The sequence below is a fragment of the Chrysemys picta genome, chromosome 5 (genome assembly GCF_011386835.1).
Source record: "Chrysemys picta bellii isolate R12L10 chromosome 5, ASM1138683v2, whole genome shotgun sequence".
Lineage (NCBI taxonomy): Eukaryota > Metazoa > Chordata > Testudines > Emydidae > Chrysemys > Chrysemys picta.
Window position 1 is genome coordinate 15,783,124 of NC_088795.1, and position 18,078 is coordinate 15,801,201.

At 44.3% G+C, this 18,078-nt stretch overlaps 1 protein-coding gene across 18 annotated transcripts in view; it reads left to right on the top strand.

Annotated features, from left to right (window-relative positions):
* The window catches only part of FRAS1 (Fraser extracellular matrix complex subunit 1), a 293,322-nt gene that overhangs the window by 220,578 nt on the left and 54,666 nt on the right, over window positions 1–18,078 (top strand). For 17 of the 18 annotated variants that reach the window (XR_010601697.1, XR_010601696.1, XR_010601695.1 and 14 more), the window contains 9 exons: window positions 1,055–1,206; window positions 3,134–3,296; window positions 4,577–4,709; window positions 6,720–6,910; window positions 7,837–7,990; window positions 11,463–11,726; window positions 13,556–13,744; window positions 15,438–15,557; window positions 16,293–16,472. Coding sequence is in view for 15 of the 18 variants with exons in the window: in XM_065597476.1 (XP_065453548.1) it covers window positions 1,055–1,206; window positions 3,134–3,296; window positions 4,577–4,709; window positions 6,720–6,910; window positions 7,837–7,990; window positions 11,463–11,726; window positions 13,556–13,744; window positions 15,438–15,557; window positions 16,293–16,472 (1,546 nt within the window). In the remaining 3 variants the exon portion in view is untranslated. Of the gene's footprint in view, window positions 1–1,054; window positions 1,207–3,133; window positions 3,297–4,576; window positions 4,710–6,719; window positions 6,911–7,812; window positions 7,991–11,462; window positions 11,727–13,555; window positions 13,745–15,437; window positions 15,558–16,292; window positions 16,473–18,078 lie in introns of those variants that run through there. The other variant, XM_065597477.1, reaches the window with a different exon arrangement.

Genomic DNA, 18,078 nt, shown 5'->3' on the forward strand with positions numbered 1-18,078 from the left:
TCCACAGAGTAGTTGGGGGATTTCACTTGTAGTTACATTGTTAAATCACCACTCAGTGCACTGAAAATTTTATGTTAAGATATTTTATCAGATTTGCATTGACTACACTGTTGGGAAATCATTTTTAAAAACGCCCAGGAAAAGAGATCAGAGTACGGACACACTTTAATACATTAAAAAGTATTGCAGGTGCCATCAATTTAATAGCACTGTTTGTGGTGGAGGAAGGTGAAATGATCAAAAGTCGACATTAGGTGTCTGATTTTTGTGGGCACTCAAATCTTATGGAAAAATAAATCTTGCTCTCTGAATGTATGTAATGAAAGTCTATGGGTCAGAACCTGCTTTTCTTACTTCCATTGAAGTTGGTGGAATTACACTTGTGGGTAGGGGAAGAGGCTTATTTATTTGTATGTTGAGGTTACGGTGACTTAAAACTTTGACACTGTGGTACATGATGTCACCTGAAACTTTTTAATAGAGATGCAGACGTAAATATAATATCATACAGTTGGATACACATAATATAGTTAAATGGGCCAAATGCAGCTCTTAAGTGTGCCAGGGTAAATCCAGAACTAATCCATTGATTTCAATAGAGTTTACTCCAGATTTATATTGGTGTAACTAAGAGCTGAATTTAGCCCAGTCTCTGTATATTCTCTCTGACAAATAGAAATTATATTTCAGTCCATCTTTTGTGGGGAGGAGGCAGCAACTGGGTATTATTGGGAAGGTAAATTCTACTTGGCGTTTAATGTAATTTGGAAATAAAATACGCTAGACTTATACCCCAGTGTGTGTGTGAGAGAGAGAGTGAGACACAGATAGATAGAACACTTCTCAATTATGAGAGAATGAAGGTACGTTTGTGCCCAATTCTCAGCAGGTATAAATCAGTACGGCTCCATTGAAATCAAAGGCGCTCCATTGATTTACGTAAGCTGAGGATCTAGCCCAGTATCTCTATATTTCACCACTTGACTTTTTTCTTTCATGTTCACCATAAAGAAACAAAAGCAAATACTGCTGTTTGGCTTGCTTTTCTTATTAGGATAATAATTCTGCTGACTCGAAAATAAGAATTCAGTTAATTTCTCTGCCCATGTATGGCACCCTCGTGCGGACAACATCTGGGCAGCATGGTGAAGAGCTTTCTGAAGTTTATAATTTCACCATGGAAGATATCAACAACCAGAGAATCAGGTAATAAACAGGTATTTTTCACCACACCGTATCTTCTTGGGCTCAAGAATTTCAGAGCACCATCTGCAGGGAACATATGTTATTAACGTTGGGATATACAGTATTTATAAATTATAGCAGAGATGATGTTTCATAACTACACTGTTGTATCTTGTGATAATAAAAATGGCTATGATTGTGTATACAAAATAGGGTATTTTTGCACTCTCACAGTGCTTTTAGCTTGAACATCTTCAAAATCTGTCTCTGTAATTGTTGTTTTGATTTTTTAGTTAGGCAATACCAAATATAATGATACAAAAGAAAAAATTCCTTTACTTGAAATCGTTCCAGTCATGAAACATTTGACACCTAATTCATGCCTCTCCTGTACTTCACTGATATTATGTGAATAGTGGTATCTCCTGTGCTATAGCTCCAGCAGGAAGCAGTGTTTTCTGACTGTCTATGCTGAAAAAGTGATACGACAAAAATGATTAGGGGGTATGGAACAGCTGCCATATGAGGAGAGATTAATAAGACTGGGACTTTTCAGCTTGGAAAAGAGATGACTAAGGAGGGGATATGATACAGGGCTATAAAATCATGACTGGTGCGGAGAAAGTAAATAAGGAAGTGTTATTTACTCCTTCTCATAATACAAGAACTAGGGGTCACCAAATGAAATTAATAGGCAGCAGATTTAAAACAAACAAAAGGAAGTATTTTTTCATACCTTGCACAGTCAGCCTGTAGAACTCCTTTCCAGAGGATGTTGTGAAGGCCAAGACTATAAAAGGGTTCAAAAAAGAACTAGATAAGTTCATGGAGGACATGTCCATCAATGGCTATTAGCCAGGATGGGCAGGGATGGTGTCCCTAGCTTCTGTTTGCCAGAAGCTGGGAATGGATCACTTGATGATTACCCGTTCTGTTCATTCGCTCTGGGCACCTGGCACTGGCCACTGTCGGAAGACAGGATACTGGGCTAGATGGACCTTTGATCTGACCCAGTATGGCCGTTCTTATGTTAATAAACTGCACCACTGGTTTGTGGATTTCCCTTCCAGACAGGGTCAAAGCTGAGTCTGTCATTGGCTCTTACATAGAAGGAGCCAATACTTGCTCTTGCTGCATGACACCAAACTAAGATCCATGCACCACTGTGTCCTTCCAACCATAGATAAGTAGTTTCATACACAAGCACAGACTAGACTGAACAATTATGCACAGGGGAATGATACTCTCAGAACATTTGTGTATTAACATTAGCAATGTGAAGGTTGAAGGTGATAACGCTTAAGCACATAAATAAGTCAGTGAAGAAAAATCATGATGGAAACAGAGTAGGATTTTCAGAAGTGTTCAACTTTGGCCTAACTCTGCTTCTACTGAAGATGATGGGAGTTTGTTGACTTCAGTCAGAAGCAGAGATAGGCCAATGGTGAGTTTTTTTGAAAATCACCCTCTACGTGTCTGCCAGGCAGGTGGACCGGAGACAAGTGTCCAGATTTAAAAGTTTATAAGAAAAGAAAAATGAAACCATACTTCTTTCAGGAAGGGCAGGTTGGATCTGTTGGGACAATACTCTAATTGTACAATAACCTTCACCTTCCGTGTTCTTCCCTAACCACCCCAGTGTTGGGTCCTGCTTTCCCTGAGAGTCTTTCGGGTTTGCAGTGCGCTATGTGAGGAACTGTCTGAATGTTCTTTCACTATTGCTGAATAGCCAGTATGCTCAGACCAGCCTTTTCCTGGTCAATACCACTCGCCCAATGACATGGGAAAATATTAGTTCTTTCTGGATGGACGAGATAACGAGTCAATCCTTTCCCCCTCTATCTCCTTGAAACGAGGCATGTTCCTGCCCGTGCAGTTCTTAAACGTAGGAAGTGAAATCCTTTCAGCAGGTTGTCTGTGTGACTCACTGATCTGATTCTTGATACAGATACTCAACTGAGTTTGAGACTGACAATCAGCCAGTCACAGATATTTTCCACTTCACTGTCTTTGATGCTGACAACAATCGGCTCGACAGCCAGATGTTTACCATCACTATCACATCTGTCCAGAACAAGCCTTCAATCATTGCTTTTGCTGACCTTATCACTGTGAGTACTTGCCCAGAATGCAGGAAGTTGTAGCAGGAGCACGCGTGACGTAAACAATTGAACAGTCGTTTTCCTGGCTGCCCTGCAACCATGGTGAACTGGTATCTAGTATAGATGCGAGAAAGCACTGTGTCACATATGCACTCTTGTATGTGTAAACTGCTGTGAAACTATTTGGTGAAGTTAACAGTACCCCCATGTCCCAGAACGTCATCCAGTCATTTCCATTGTACACAATGGGCCAGATCCTCCACTGGTGTAAATTGGTGTATGCTGCTTTCCACTTTTTGGGGATCTGGCTCATTGTATCACCAGGTGACACACAAAAGGCTAGGGATGGATGAACCTAAAAACATCTGGAAGTTTGGCTCAACATGCCACATTTCAGAATGCTTCTCTGAACCCTTAGACTTGAAATTAGACAAAGGTTTCTAATTAGACGAAGGTTTCTAACCATCCGAGGAGGGAAGTTCTGGAACAGCCTTCCAATGGGAGCAGTGGGGGCAAAAGACATATCTGGCTTCAAGACTAAGCTTGATAAGTTGATGGAGGGGATGGTATGATGGGATAGCCTAATTTTGGCAATTAATTGGTGTTTGACTATTAGCAGTAAATATGTCCAATGGCCTGTGATGGGATGTTAAATGGGGTGGGATCTGAGTTACAGAGAATTCTTTCCTGGGTGTCTGGCCTGTGAGTCTTGCCCACATGCTCAGGGTTTAGCTGATCGCCATATTTGGGGTCGGGAAGGAATTTTCCTCCAGGGCAGATTGGCAGAGGCCCTGGGGGTTTTTCACCTTCCTCTGCAGTGTGGGGCACGGGTCACTTGCTGGAAGATTCTCTGCACCTTGAAGTCTTTAAACCATAATTTGAGGACTTCAGTGACACTGCAGGGTACACTCTGCTGCTCAGACCACTCCCATTGTACTGAGTGACATGCAGACTGCTGCTGGGGCAAGATAAGCTCTTACTCAACCTAACCCCAGCGTGACATTGGATTTTTATACCCCTGGGTAGGGAGGGGCAGGAACTTGTATAAAACATACAGGGTCAGGGGAAGAATTGGGATTTACCCCCTGCATACTCCAGCAGTGACCTGTAGTAAGAATGAGCTAGAGAATTCATGCCGAAACAGGTAAAGGGATAAGTTTAAGACACTCATGTGATGCAATCCTCCTTGAACTGTTTATAAAGGCCATTTGGCAATGGTTATTGAACCTGTTTTTGTTTCTGAAGCACGTTTGTTTCTCTTCTTTTTACCTTGTTTTTTTTTTCTTCAGGTGGATGAGGGAGGCAGGGTCCCGCTGTCAGTTCACCATCTCTTAGCCACTGACTACGATACAGCCAAAGACGACCTAATGGTTACAATAATTACACTACCAATATATGGGTACATTGAAAACACAAGGACAGGTAAATGCCTGATTTTCCTTGTACTTGGTCAGGAAATGGGAACGCAGGAATTGCCAGACTGGATGAGGCATGGGGTAGCTCATGCGTCTGTCTCTGACAATGGCCAGCACCATCTGCTTCAGAGAAACCCTGCAGTCAGCAGTTGCGAGATAACCTGCCCCCAAGAAAAGTTTCCTTCTAAGCCTCAAAAGTTAGAGGTTGTCCCAGCAAGGGGGTTTACATCCTTTACAGAGACCTTGTTTAATTTTTAATATTTACTGTTGTAACTTGGGCGCGTCTTGTTATCCATAGAAATCCTTCCCTGACGCCAACTCATAAATGTTGCACTGCAGTTTTAAAACTAGCTAAGCTGCAAAGAAGCGTGGTTGCTATTATTTCTCTTACTTGGCTGCAGGACCTAAGGTTTAGCTTCGCATATTATCTATGGACATTCCTCCTGGAACTTGTGCTCCTAAATCACGTAGTTGCTCCTATCGGGAGTGGTTGGTCCCAGTATCCTTTGCCTATAATTTCCTTTTCCCCCTACGCTGTTTGTTCAGGGTGCTGGTTGGTTGCTCCCCTGTATCCTGGAGTGGCTGCCACAAAGAACCCAGTGGCTTGGCTCACAGACCCTGCAGGTCCCACAAATTCTGCACGTAGCTCGGGTATCTGATGCCTCTGCGGCAGCCCTGGCTTCCCTCTGGCTCTGATCCGGCTCTTTGGCAGTGCATTTACTTTGGAGCTGAGCTATCAGAGACTCCTCAGGCAGCACTTCCTGTTGGGATCCCCCTGCAGAGAAATGAATGAAATTTCTACCTGCATTAATCTTCCTTTGCTGCTTCCACCCCCTGCCGGGGGGGAGAAGGGGGGAGGCGCACGCTGTAAAGTGGGAGATCTACAAAGGGAGAGCTCCCCCGGCCTGGGGACCCTAAAGATACGATCCAGCCTCAGCTTTTGTGCTGTCCGTGTGCAGGCAGATACATGAGAGCTTTGCTTTTGAGAGGACTGAGTAAAAAAAAATCTGAGTAACGACCTTTTTTGTTTGTTTTGGTGTTAAAACCTCTTTCCCAGCCTTTCCTATTGTTTTGGGCTTGCCTCGTCAGCATCCCTTCTGGACTGTGTTAATTTACAAGCCCATGTTACTGTTAGGGCACCGGTAAATCCCTGTCTTTTTTCATTGCTTCCGTCTCATCCGGGAGACCTTAATGGCGGAGATGTTTGTTTTCACCCTCTCCCTTATAGAAGCAGTCACTGGGGAAGGAAATTTGAAATCGATCAATGCTCCCAGGATTAGAACCAGGGAATGGAGGGGACGAGCTGTAAATCACTCAGCTGCTGTGATGTTTTTTCTCTTTCTAATAGATTAGGTTGTAGAGGACAATAGAGTATGAGCGAAGCTCTCAGGATAATTGTAGCCACCAGAGCAAATTAGGCACTCTTCAAACTCAGCTACATGCAGTACAGTGGGGTGTTGTTTGCCAGAAGATATCACACAGTTATCTTGTATCCTAAGTACAGGGGGAAGAACTGTGGTTTCTAAGATACCTCTATGTGGTACGTGATTGTAAATGTGTAGCGGTTTATAGCCGCAATCGCGGTTGTTCTCCCTATGGGGCCTGCCGGCTGCTAGGCAATACATAGTCACTGCATCTTATGGAAGAGCAGGAATAAGTTCGTGTTTTAAAAAAGACTGAGCTTCTCCGATTAAACAGGCCTTTAATGGATGGCGAACAAACTGTTTTTGCCAGGGTGAGCTGGGCTGTTGGTTCTGCTGGGGAAAGTTGGTGCATTAGTAAACTGCTTCATCATTTAAGGCAAGCCTAATAAGAGGGGACTGAAGCCGGCCGCTGTATGTAAAACAACAGGATCTTTACATTTCATAGTGCCAAAGAAGCAGCTTTCTGGGCGGGTCACTAGACACGTTAACAATCAATTGCAGGAACAGGAGAGCAGAACTTGGGATCGTTTTCTTACTCCCGTTGTTTTCTTAATGAAACGAGCATCTTTTCACAGCTGGTGCTTTGTTTGCAGGTGGAACGTTTGGCCCTGGGGGCTCTGCAGGCTCAGATGCGTCGTTCTCCATTCACGACGTGCTGGAGAACCGTATTTACTACTTTCAGAGCGTCCATGAAAGCATCGAGCCGACTAATGACGTCTTCACATTTTACGTGAGCGATGGCTTCAGCCGGTCCGAGACTCACAGCATCAACATCACCATCCAGGTACACGCTGTCGAAGGAAGACTACGCGTGGTTAACAAAGCCCCACCCAACGATGTGGATGATTTTTAAAGTGTTATTGTCACTGCTGACCTAGCGCCAGATTGTGCCCCACTCTGAACACCCACACGGGGGAGGGACTGAGGGTCAGGTGCCCCCTTATGCCTCTCTGCCTCAATTACAGGGCCACCGCTCCCCTAGGCATCAGGCAAGCAGTGGATCGCTTCACCCGCCAAAACACCAGCCACTGCAGCGAAGCTAGTGTGACCAGGGAAATCATATGAACCAGCTATAGAGCTGGCAGAGATGACACATGCACCTGGGGCTGGCATAGATAATAAGAATACCCAGCTTTTCCATATCACTTTTCAAATTCAGATCTTAAAGTAGTTTACAAAGGAGGATCAGTTTCGTTATCCCCATTTTACATAGGTGGAAACTGAGGCACAGAGAGGGGAAGTGACTTGCCCATGGTCACCCAGCAGGCCCGTGGCAGAACTGGTAACAGAACCCAGCTCTCCTGAGTCGCAGCCTGGTGCTCTGTCCACTAGGCTACACAGTCTCCCTTCGATAGGCTCTCCCATGGAGCAAGGGGGAAACGGGGGATCAGAGTGTGACCGCATAACAATCCTGCTGGGGCAACACAACTATGCACCAATTCCCCTTTCTCAGGGCACGTGGCAAAGGCATTTATTGGTCCCCCTCCATCTCGGCATAGGCAGGACGCTGACCAACATGCAGGAGACTCTTACAACACTATAGTTAAAAAAAAAAAAAAAAACTCTTAAAACGGTGAACGGTAAAACAAGTCAAGGGTGTGTATTTTTATCTCAGGGGAATTTCCTCTTTACTACATCTTCATGGTGAGTTTGCTCTTCTTGTGAGTGAGGTTTCTTCGGGGACAGCCTGCCTGTCTTTGTGTTTTGTAGCGGCGGAATGATGAGCCCCCGAAGATGACGCTGGTGCCTGTCAGAGTCCACGGCAGTGCGGGGGTGGTGATCAGCAATACCTCCCTAAGCCTGCAGGACTTGGACACTCCCGATGAGCAGTTGGTCTTTGTAATTACCAAAAAGCCTGACTATGGTAAGACCGAGCATAGGTGGAATAGCTCTTGCTGTGAGAAAGGCCTGATTTGTTCATGTAAAATACCAATGGGCTGGCTAATCCAGGGGGGATTTAACTCTTCATGACAGGCCAGTTCCTGAGGGTTTTTAGAGGCCTGAGGTGGATGTTGTGCTGGAGGAGACACAGGGTCTATGGCAAGGGGTAGGAGGGACTGGTTTGAGGGGGGAGGGCGGCAGTACCACCAAACTCATCTCTCTCAGGCTACTCTTTTCCATCAGCCTGCCCCCAGACATGGGTTTTACCCGCAGCAGGGGCCTGAGCTCAGTGGCAGTGGCCAACGTGGAGTTCATCACCACAGCACACAAGCCTCTCTCCCTGCTTACTTTGCATTCTGACTAGAAAATGAATAATCGATTTATAAAGGGATCAGGTAACTCTGTTCCCCTCCTCCTGGCCTTGCAGCTCTGCCATGCGAGCGGGGAGGTGTCACCTGACAAGGAGTGGGAGACACACAGCAGTACTGTCTCTGCATGGCGTGGGTCTGAAGGGAATCGGTGGAGCCTGCTGGCATCCTTTCTACAGGGGGCTTGCAGTAGGGGAGCACAGGGCTACTTCATCCACTGGGCTGAAGAAACCTCCATGGAGCAGCTGCTTTGCCAGTTTAGGAGAGGATGCCACCCATATTGCCCTCAGTCTGGGCCCAACTACACAGATTGGTACTCTGCTAAGGATCTGACCCTCTGGGAGACATTCGAGGTAACCCAGGCCACCCCCGCCGTCCCACTACCCGGTCTTCCTGCCTCCTTTTGTTTGTTGAATTCAGGGGGCAGAACAACTTGACAACAGCTGTGGAGTGTGGGGCGCACACAGCTACCCTGCTAAACTGTAGGACTTCTTGCACTTTGGAACCAGCTTAACCACTGCATCCCACTGGAACAGGTCCCTTTGTAATCTCGGCAGAGAGCACATGTGATGCACAGGGTGCTGGGATATGTTTTAACTATGGAGAAAATTACCTGTCAAAGAATAATAAAACCCTATTATGCTTTGCTGGGGCATATGGGCTCCTTTTGTTTTATATGCCAAAGCAAACACTCGAGCTGTAAGCCATTCCTCTTCATGTTCTTCTGATGCTGATTGAACTGATATGTAGATCTGGATATGAAGCCATGACATCATAGCTTGTAGCAGCCTGAAACCTGCTGTTCATTATTTACAACAACCTATTCTCGCAGTATTTTTTTTTTTTTTACTAGGGGTTGGATTGTAGTTGTAGTTGCAATTGGTCCCCTATTCTCCACAGAGTATCCCACAGTTCAGTCTCCAGCACCTCAAAATGGGAAAGAGGGAGGTAGGATCAAGACCACACTTCCCCCCTGCCCTGGCCAGCTGAATCGGCTGGCCCTGGAGGGAAGCCTCTGCAGTATCCCTCTAATGGATGGTGTAGCAAGCATGCTTCTCCTATGCCCAAGGTTACTCTGGCACCATCCCTCCTGGAATTCCAGCTGGGCCAGTGCAGATCCACTCTGTCCCTAATGGGCATAATCAGAGCTTTGTCACTTGGGGGGAGGGATAGCTCAGTGGTTTGAGCATTGGCCTGCTAAACCCAGGGTAGTGAGTTTAATCTTTGGGGGGGGGGGGGGGGGACATTTAGGGATCTGGGGCAAAAATCTGTCTGGGGATTGGTCCTGCTTTGAGCAGGGGGTTGGACTAGACGACCTCCTGAGGTCCCTTCCAACCCTGATATTCTATGATTCTATGAAAACCTGGGAAAAATAGTTTAAGATTCTGTGAAACTTGCCCTGACCAGAAATAAATCCCAAGAGCCATCCTCAAAACTCTCTGTTGACATGGTTCTGCCAGTCGTTGCGTATAAGACAGGCTGTCAAGCACAGTCGTCAGTAACTATTTTTAAAGCATTTGTCCCATCCGCCCTGCTGGCATGCCCATGTTGTCTGAAGAACAATGTCTCTGGACACAGCATGGCTCTGTATGTAGACAGGGCTTTAATGGTGCTGATCGCCTGATCCAGAATAATCACCAGCCTTCTCTTGGAATTGGTTTTTAAGTACTGATGAGAGTTTTAAAGACTCCCAGTTCATATATCTTTGTTTTTAAAAAGAGAAGAAGCTTTTAAAGGGTAGTGGCCGAGTTGAAAACTAGTGCTATTGTCTCCATTGCAAACGCTGGCTTTGTTCGGGGGGGCGGGGGGGTTATGTAAAAAGACTAGATGGAAGTGGCATTGTGTTAATGATCCTTTTCCCCCAGAAGTGTCACAGACTGATCTGACCAACGATGATCTATCACGTCCCCTGTGCAGACAGAAAACTCCATGAGTTTTAGCTTGAAGTGTTTCCTGCAACGGTTCCATTGGGGTTTGCCACCTCCCAGAATAGACAGGGAGCTTGGACCCTTCAAATCCAGATGGCCAGAGCTCAGTGGGGCAGCCTAGGGATCTCAGGCCATCTGCTGAGGACTGAAACACTTGTACGGGGACTTGGGACCACATTTTAAAATTCCCCTGGCAGTTAGGCACCTAGGCGCTTTCGAGAATCCCAGTAAGTACTTATAAGCGTCTAACTACCTGTTAAAATCTGGCCCTCGGTGCTGCTGCTCTCCACCACATCTATCCATTTAGCTCACTTCAACCAGCGTAACTCAAGAAGAATACAAGGACTTACAGCATATACGCACCAATGCAAAGTAGTCACCTGAAGGGTATAAGTGAACAGTGCACAGCAAACACTGCTTCACATTTTAGAACAGGAAATAAAGAACTACCAAATTGAACTGAAACTACAGCAGACATTTTAACTCACCATTACATCTAAGAGAGGAGAGGCAGAGGGTCTGAGCAGGCCAGCCGCTGGACAAAGTCAAATTCTAACCAGCTCTGGTAGTGATCAGAAAGCCACGAGCAATATCTTGAAGCTCTCTCAAACAAGCTATGGTTGTCAGGAAAGGACTCGGTGTGAATAATTGATCTTTCAGTGTGGCCAGCTAACTGAAACATAAAATGAAATAAATCAATTAATTTCTCACAAAAACTGAATTTTTTCAATTTTTCTCGATGGAATGAAAAACCAAAACAATTTCATTCAGGTTGAACGAAACATTTCAAATGTCAATTTGGACATTTTTTGCCATAATTAATTTTGTCATTCTCAATGTTTTTGTTTTCATTTTTACCAGCCAAAACAATTCCCCAAATTTGATCCAAATTTCCTAAATAATGTCTAAAAAAAAAATTTCTCCCAGCTCTAGTAAGGAAACAAAGGGCCAGAGACTCCAGCATCCTGCGCCTTCAGTAGTGCTTTACAAAGCCTGTGCCAAGTGGGTGTAAAAAGGGAGTGGTGTCAAGGAGTGCACAAGTGATAGGGCAGTAGAGAATCCAGCCCATAGTGTTTTTGATGTTGGCGTGTTACACTAACGCTGAGAATCAGAGAGACTCCCATGTGACTTTATTTTTAATGTGCCTATTCTTCCTCAGGTCACCTCCGCAGGAGACAATCTCACTCAGAGCCTCTGGAGAATGGGCGTGTTCTGTCTCAGGGCTCCTCTTTCACCTATCAGGATATCCTGGACGAACGGATTGTTTACACGCTGGGTAGTTCCGGAACGCAGACAGATGAGTTCAGATTCTCTCTCACGGATGGGCTGTACACTGAGACGGGGAGAGTGGAGTTCTCTGTGGAGCTGCCAAAGAATGAACCGCCCAGATTAGCTGTGAACAGGGGCTTGCAGCTTTCAGCTGGTACGGTGTGAGTGGAGAGACTGACAAGCTTGATAGAAACGAATGGTCAGGATTTTCAAAGCCGGCCAAAGCGTTTAGACACACACCGCTCCTATTGATTGTAATCAGAAGTGTGCATGTTTAATTCCCCCAACTGGCTTTGAACATCTCAACCAATGCTTCTGTCCCAGTACGTCAAAAGGGTTTTAAAACCTATGGAATGGTGAAAGAAGAAGGGAAGAGAGGGGAGAAGGAAAGCTTAAAAATTGTTGTGCTTCAAGGAACAGCAACAGAAGTTTCTTGACATGTCAAAGGACTAATAAAAGTTAGAAATGGTGCAGGCAAGGGCGATCTGTCAGACCCCAAGGGGCAAGTTCCCTGCAGTTTGTGTTTTGTCTAGTCTAGTTTAAATGTCTTAAGTGTTGGGCTTCTGCCGTTCCCCCAGGACACTTCTACAGCCTGCCAGAGCTCTTCATTAGCAGTATTTTCCTGAATGTCAGGTTTAACTGACCTTTCTGAAAATGTCATTCATTTCTCCTAGTCATACTGTGCTGAACCTCCCCAAATAATTCCTCCCCCTCCTGGCAGCCCCCCTTGAAATATTTGTAGATGGCTATCATGTCCTTCCCCCTTCTGCCCCACACTTTGCTGTTCCTTAGCCAACCTCTGTATAACTGGAGCTCATTCTCTTCTCATAGCACTCCTACGCTGGAGTAGTTCAGGTGGCATTGGTGGGGTTTACCTTGATCATCATGGGTGTGAGAGGAGAATCGGGCTTGTTAACATAGTTCAATATTTTCCCCTCTGGCCCCTTAGTCATTCTGTTGTTCTTCTCTATACTGTCTCCAAACTTCCTGGTACTGAGTTGCCCAAAGTGGAACTCCAGCTGTGTCCATTCTGTTGCATGGCGAAGACGGTGAAAGCTGCTCTAAAGCTATGAGACATTCTTCTAGATTTCAGAATTACCCACTGCCTCGTCCCCAGATCCAGAATAATTCAGTGCAGCCTTTGAATATTCAGACGTACCGGGGTACACCAGAAATCAATAGCTTGTTGGGAGCTTGGATTAGCCAGTGGACTTTGCAGGCTGTATTCAGGGATGGGAGGACTGGGAAAGGATTTGGTTCAGAATGAGGAGTGCTGTGGGTGCTTTGATGCCCCACATGGATAGGACATGAAGGTCCTTTGCTGTGATGCTTAAGAATGAAACTCCATGCTTCTAAGATCTTAAGCAGTGGCCATTCAGAAGTGCTCTAACCCTCCAGCCCCAGGTGATCCTCTTCCTTCGAGGCATGTCCCATCCCTCACCAGCTGATTATCTGAGCAACGCTTGTCTGAGCTCCTGTTTTCTGAAACAGGGTCAGGTCTCCTACTGAACTTTGGGGCATGAGCATGTTTTGGATAATAGGGATAAGTAAGGGTAAGATTATTAAGGCTAAATTGTACTGGTATTTTTATAAGGTTGTTAAGGACACACACATTCGCAAACACTCTAGATCTGACGTCAGTCCCACAGGTTGGTGACGTGCCAAGCTTTGAGGAGCCTGAATTTCAAGTGTGGGCTCCTTAACAGGACTAACATTTGGGTACTCAAATCAGTATCTAATAAGAAAATGTTAAACTGAGCATCCAGATGCAGGATTTAGGCAACCTAGTAAGCTATCTTTTTGAAAATTGGGCCTACAGTGCTTTCTTTGGAGGGAAATAAATGGAGTTTTCTTGAAACAACAAAATCTCTACATATGTAACACATTATTTATAAATAATGCAATCCAGTCTTTCAAAATGATTTGGCAAGCCATTTGGAAGGATTGAGTGGGGCTGTTTACGTATCTTCTGTTACTGTCTAGGATCTGTAGCACGCATCACAGGTCAGCACTTAAAAGCTACAGCTATTGATTCGGATGACCTGAAGGTCAGATATGTCCTGAAGAAAGATCCCAGTACTGGACATCTGCAGATGACTAAAACTGATAACCTGGTCCAGATCTCTGTCAAGGGACCCATCAAAAGTTTCACCCAAGCTGATATAAATAAAGGTGAGCAAATTTCTTGACCCTTTCAGTTCCAGTAAATAAAACTAACTTTTGCCAGCTCTCTTACATCCCCCCCAGCCCCAAAAGGAATAGACCATACAACAAAAAGCCTCATTTTGCCTATATTAATGAGAGAGAGCGAGAGAGCGAGAGAGCACCAGTTATAATCTGCTTTAAATGAGAACTATGAACTGAATCGTTCTCATCTAAAGTACACATACTCTCTTTTTTTGTTTTTGTTGGATTCTTGTAATTAAGGATCATGTCTTGTTACAGGATAATTAGGGATAGTGTCTCCATTGTCTGGGTTAATGTAAAAAGTCATAGAACAGTTCCTGAAAGCTTTTTTTTTTAAATCAGCCTGCCACATTGAATGTGTGTTTGCGTGTAGGAGAGGGCATGCATGGGGTTTGAAAGAGTGGGCAGTGGGGGATAATAGTGTGACTTTAAGAGGTGATGCTATTTGCAATCTGTTTTCACCTCCCAACAAAGGTACAAATTAACTTGCTAAAGCAAACAAGGGCATAAATTAGACACACAGACAGTTGCCTGCCTCTTCCTCTTTATTTGTATTGTGGTAACATCTGAAGGGATGCCAATCAGGGCCCAGTTATGCTGCACACCCAGAGACAAGATTTCATAATTTAAATGTAAGATGAGAGACTGCAGATAGATACAACAGGTAGCGGGAGAACAGGGTAACAATGAGATTGTTACCAGGGTAATGAGCAAGAATTACATGGTATTTTGTTGTCCCAATAAATCCCAATGTAATGAGAAAAAGACATGGCATAAAACACAAATCTAAAATTATTATAAAATTATAGATATATATGGACACAATCTATACAGTCAACTAGTCCAGTCGCTCCTGGATAGTGTGTCGCGACCCATGTGTTAGACACAAATTTTCAAAAGAGCCCATGTGACTTAGGAGCACCAGTGTCATTGACTCTTGGTGGCAATTGTGCTCCTAAATCACTTCAGCACTTTTGAAAATCCCACCCACCATCTGGTTCTAGTTGAGTTGTGAGCAGGTTGGGCATGTCTTCAAATGTTGTAATACCACCCCCATTTCCTCCCGCGCAACATTAAGCTAAAGATATTTTAGCTAATCACTGATTCGAGCATTGAGTTGTATTTTTAAAATAACCAAAATCTTTACAGGGAGGGATGATGATGTGGAGCTGGGAGAGGAGAGAAAGAAAAGTAGCAGAAGACAGATCTGTGAAGGGAAATTTGATTTCCAATAACGAAGTGTTTAAAAACTGTCTCTGAAAAGGAGAGAAAGAAGGAGGGGGGAAAATGACACACAAATCTGGAAACAGTAGCAACCACCCCCATGTTCTGCCGGCTAGACAGATTCCAAAATAGGTCACAGCAGCTGATGTTGACTATTACAGGGTTTAAAAGAGAGCTAGATAAATTCATGGAGGTTAAGTCCATTAACTGCTATTAGCCATGATGGGTAAGGAAAGGTGTCCCGAGCCTCTGTTTGTCAGAAGGTGAAGATGGATGGCAGGAGAGAGATCACTTGATCATTACCTGTTAGGTTCACTCCCTCTGGGGCACCTGGCATTGGCCACTGTCGGTAGACAGGATACTGGGCTATATGGACCTTTGGTCTGACCCAGTATGGCTGTTCTTGTGATGTTGCAGCTTATATTAAGCCACTTCTTTTTCCCCCTCTCTCCAGGACAAGTGGAATATAGTCATGAGAAGGGGGAGCCTGGAGGAAGTTTTTCTTTCACCTTCGATGTGATGGATGCAGAAGGCAACAAACTGGTCGACCAGTCATTCTATATTAGTGTCTTAGGTAAAAGATGCTACGTAAGCAATATTTTCTTAGCTATGAAAGATCATAGATTAATACGGTGAGAGTCTCACCCCTGCTCCGGCTCATGTATGCCAGATAAGGCGAGTGGCGAAAGGAGCCCTAAAAGGCCTAGATCTGTCGGGAAGAATTTCTCTGGTGCAAGAACTGGGGAGGACAGTCACCGGCTGCTGGATTCTTAGAGGCACAGCACAGAAACTCCCCCATAGACCTTATAATCTCATCTGACCGACAGCCCATAAAATTCCACTCATCAATTGTTTCGTCAAGCCCATAACTTCTGGTTGTGCTAGAAGCATATCTTTTAGAAAGACATCCCATCATAATTTAAATAAATCTCTAAGCAAAAAAAAAAATCTTTGAATTAAAGATTTAAATCTTGATGATTAGGCTTTCGTTTATTGGCAACTCAAAACCCTTTGAAACTGGGGCATGGGAAGGAATTGCTCATTAAAAGAACAGTTCATTATTCATGTTGGGGGCCTTCTCCAAAGCCCATTGGCTGGAGTGCATTTTGAATCAGGCCTGTTGTGATGTAACCGCCACTGACCTGCTCTGGTGACTTTTGAGTAAAGCATCATGTAAATCATGCCCAAAATAGTCAGGTAAAAATTATTTGTCTTTGAAATTTTTTGCTACATGGTGTATGTGTGTAAAGCCAAGGAAGGGAAGCTCATTGTATCATAATTCAAACCACTTTGCCCCTGCTGCTTTCAGAGGACAGACTCCCCCCTTCCATCATATCTAACAAAGGGCTGGTCTTGGATGAAAATTCAGTGAAGAAGATCACAACGCTGCAGCTCTCCGCCACCGACCAGGACAGCGAGCCTGCAGCGCTCCTGTACCGAATCACCAAACAGCCACAGCTGGGTCACCTGGAACATGCTGCGTCACCAGGTTTGCAAAGCCCTCTCTTGCTCTGTCACGTGCTCCACAGAACACAGGTTTGCAGGGCTATAAAGTTGTTTAGAAGTTCATTCCTTGAAAAATGTCTGCCTGGAATTAGAGCCTCAATGAGCTCTCAAACAACCATTAACCCTGGGAGCTTAAAAACAAGGCCAGTGGAGACGAGGCATGGAATTCACAGAGAGGATTATTTATTCCACAGTTTGGGGAGTTTAGGATTTATGGTAACCTCACCTGCTGGGTTTTACTCAGCAATTCAGCTCCGTTCTGTAGCTCATGCCACCGGCTTGTGTGAATCTCCCTTTCTTGTAATCCACTATTTCAGACAACCCTAGTGCACATAACTTGCAGCCCCTCTGTCACTAAACTGAAATTCATACCACGTATAATTTGGGGACTCGTTTTCTTATGCTTAAGAACTGATTCCAGAACTTCTCAAAAATTCACAACCAGCATCCCTTGTAACTGGGCATGCCCAGCAGGCAAATGACTTGTTTTTACCTCAGTATCTTGCCCTGTACGTGTTTTGGTACGAAAACTCCAACCCCTATCTCAGCAATGCTTAAGATGTGGCAATTTAATCACAAAGTTTGAAAGAAAGACATATGCAGATACCCAAGATACGATGTGCCATATACTAAGTCAGCAAAACTTTATGGAAGACTGCTTTGAGCACTGAAATTTGCTAACACACTTTTGCATGAATTACCCAATATTTAAGTACTGTCAAAACAAACCTTTTCTGGAGACCTACCAGTAGCTTTTTTGTCCCTCTGTCAGACTTACAAAACAATTTGCTGCAAATTTAATCTTTAAATCTTACGGTTGCCTTCCAGGACCAGTTATCCCAGGATATTATGTGTCCTCTAATCCTATCTAATGAATTACTCTAAACCTGTACCCTCAAACAATATGTTCCTTTGGCTTAGATTATGTTTATCTAGGATCCTTTTTTTTTAGTGTGACCTTTCATTAGATTAATGGACTGTAAATCTTTGCTGTGTTTTCAGAAAGCAGTCTGTGCCCTTACAGCTTTGTTTGAGAAAGAAATGAAAGTAGGAATAAGCAATTAGTGTTCTTATTTCCTCCAAAGCTTCTGCCTAAAATGCAAACCAAACATTGAACATAATACTTTTGGAAGTTTGAAATAGCTGGATTAAACTTTTTCTCATTATTTTAAGTGTGCTGGTTCTGGTAACACGGCTCTTTCAGATCCTGGAAGGCATCAGAAGTAGATATGATGGAATACTCTGAAAGAGGTTGTTTTCACTGTGGAACTGGCTCCAGCTCTAAGCAAAAAATATTGGAGCTCTCATAAGAGAGTCTGTTCTCACAAGCCTTCTAACCTAATGCGCGTCAAATAAGTTTTCGATAATCATCCTCTCTTTATGTTGCTTATCTAAACCAAACCTCTGAACATTTGAAGTTTGCCCACCGCTAATTGATAGCCATTTGTTATGAAACACAGATCACCAATTTTGTCCAGGTGTTTTCAGTCAAGGACAACATTTTCACCATTGAAATCAGTGGGAGTCAGGCACCTGGAAGTTTTTGAAAATCGCACTATAGGCATCTATCTGCATCAGTAGACACCTAA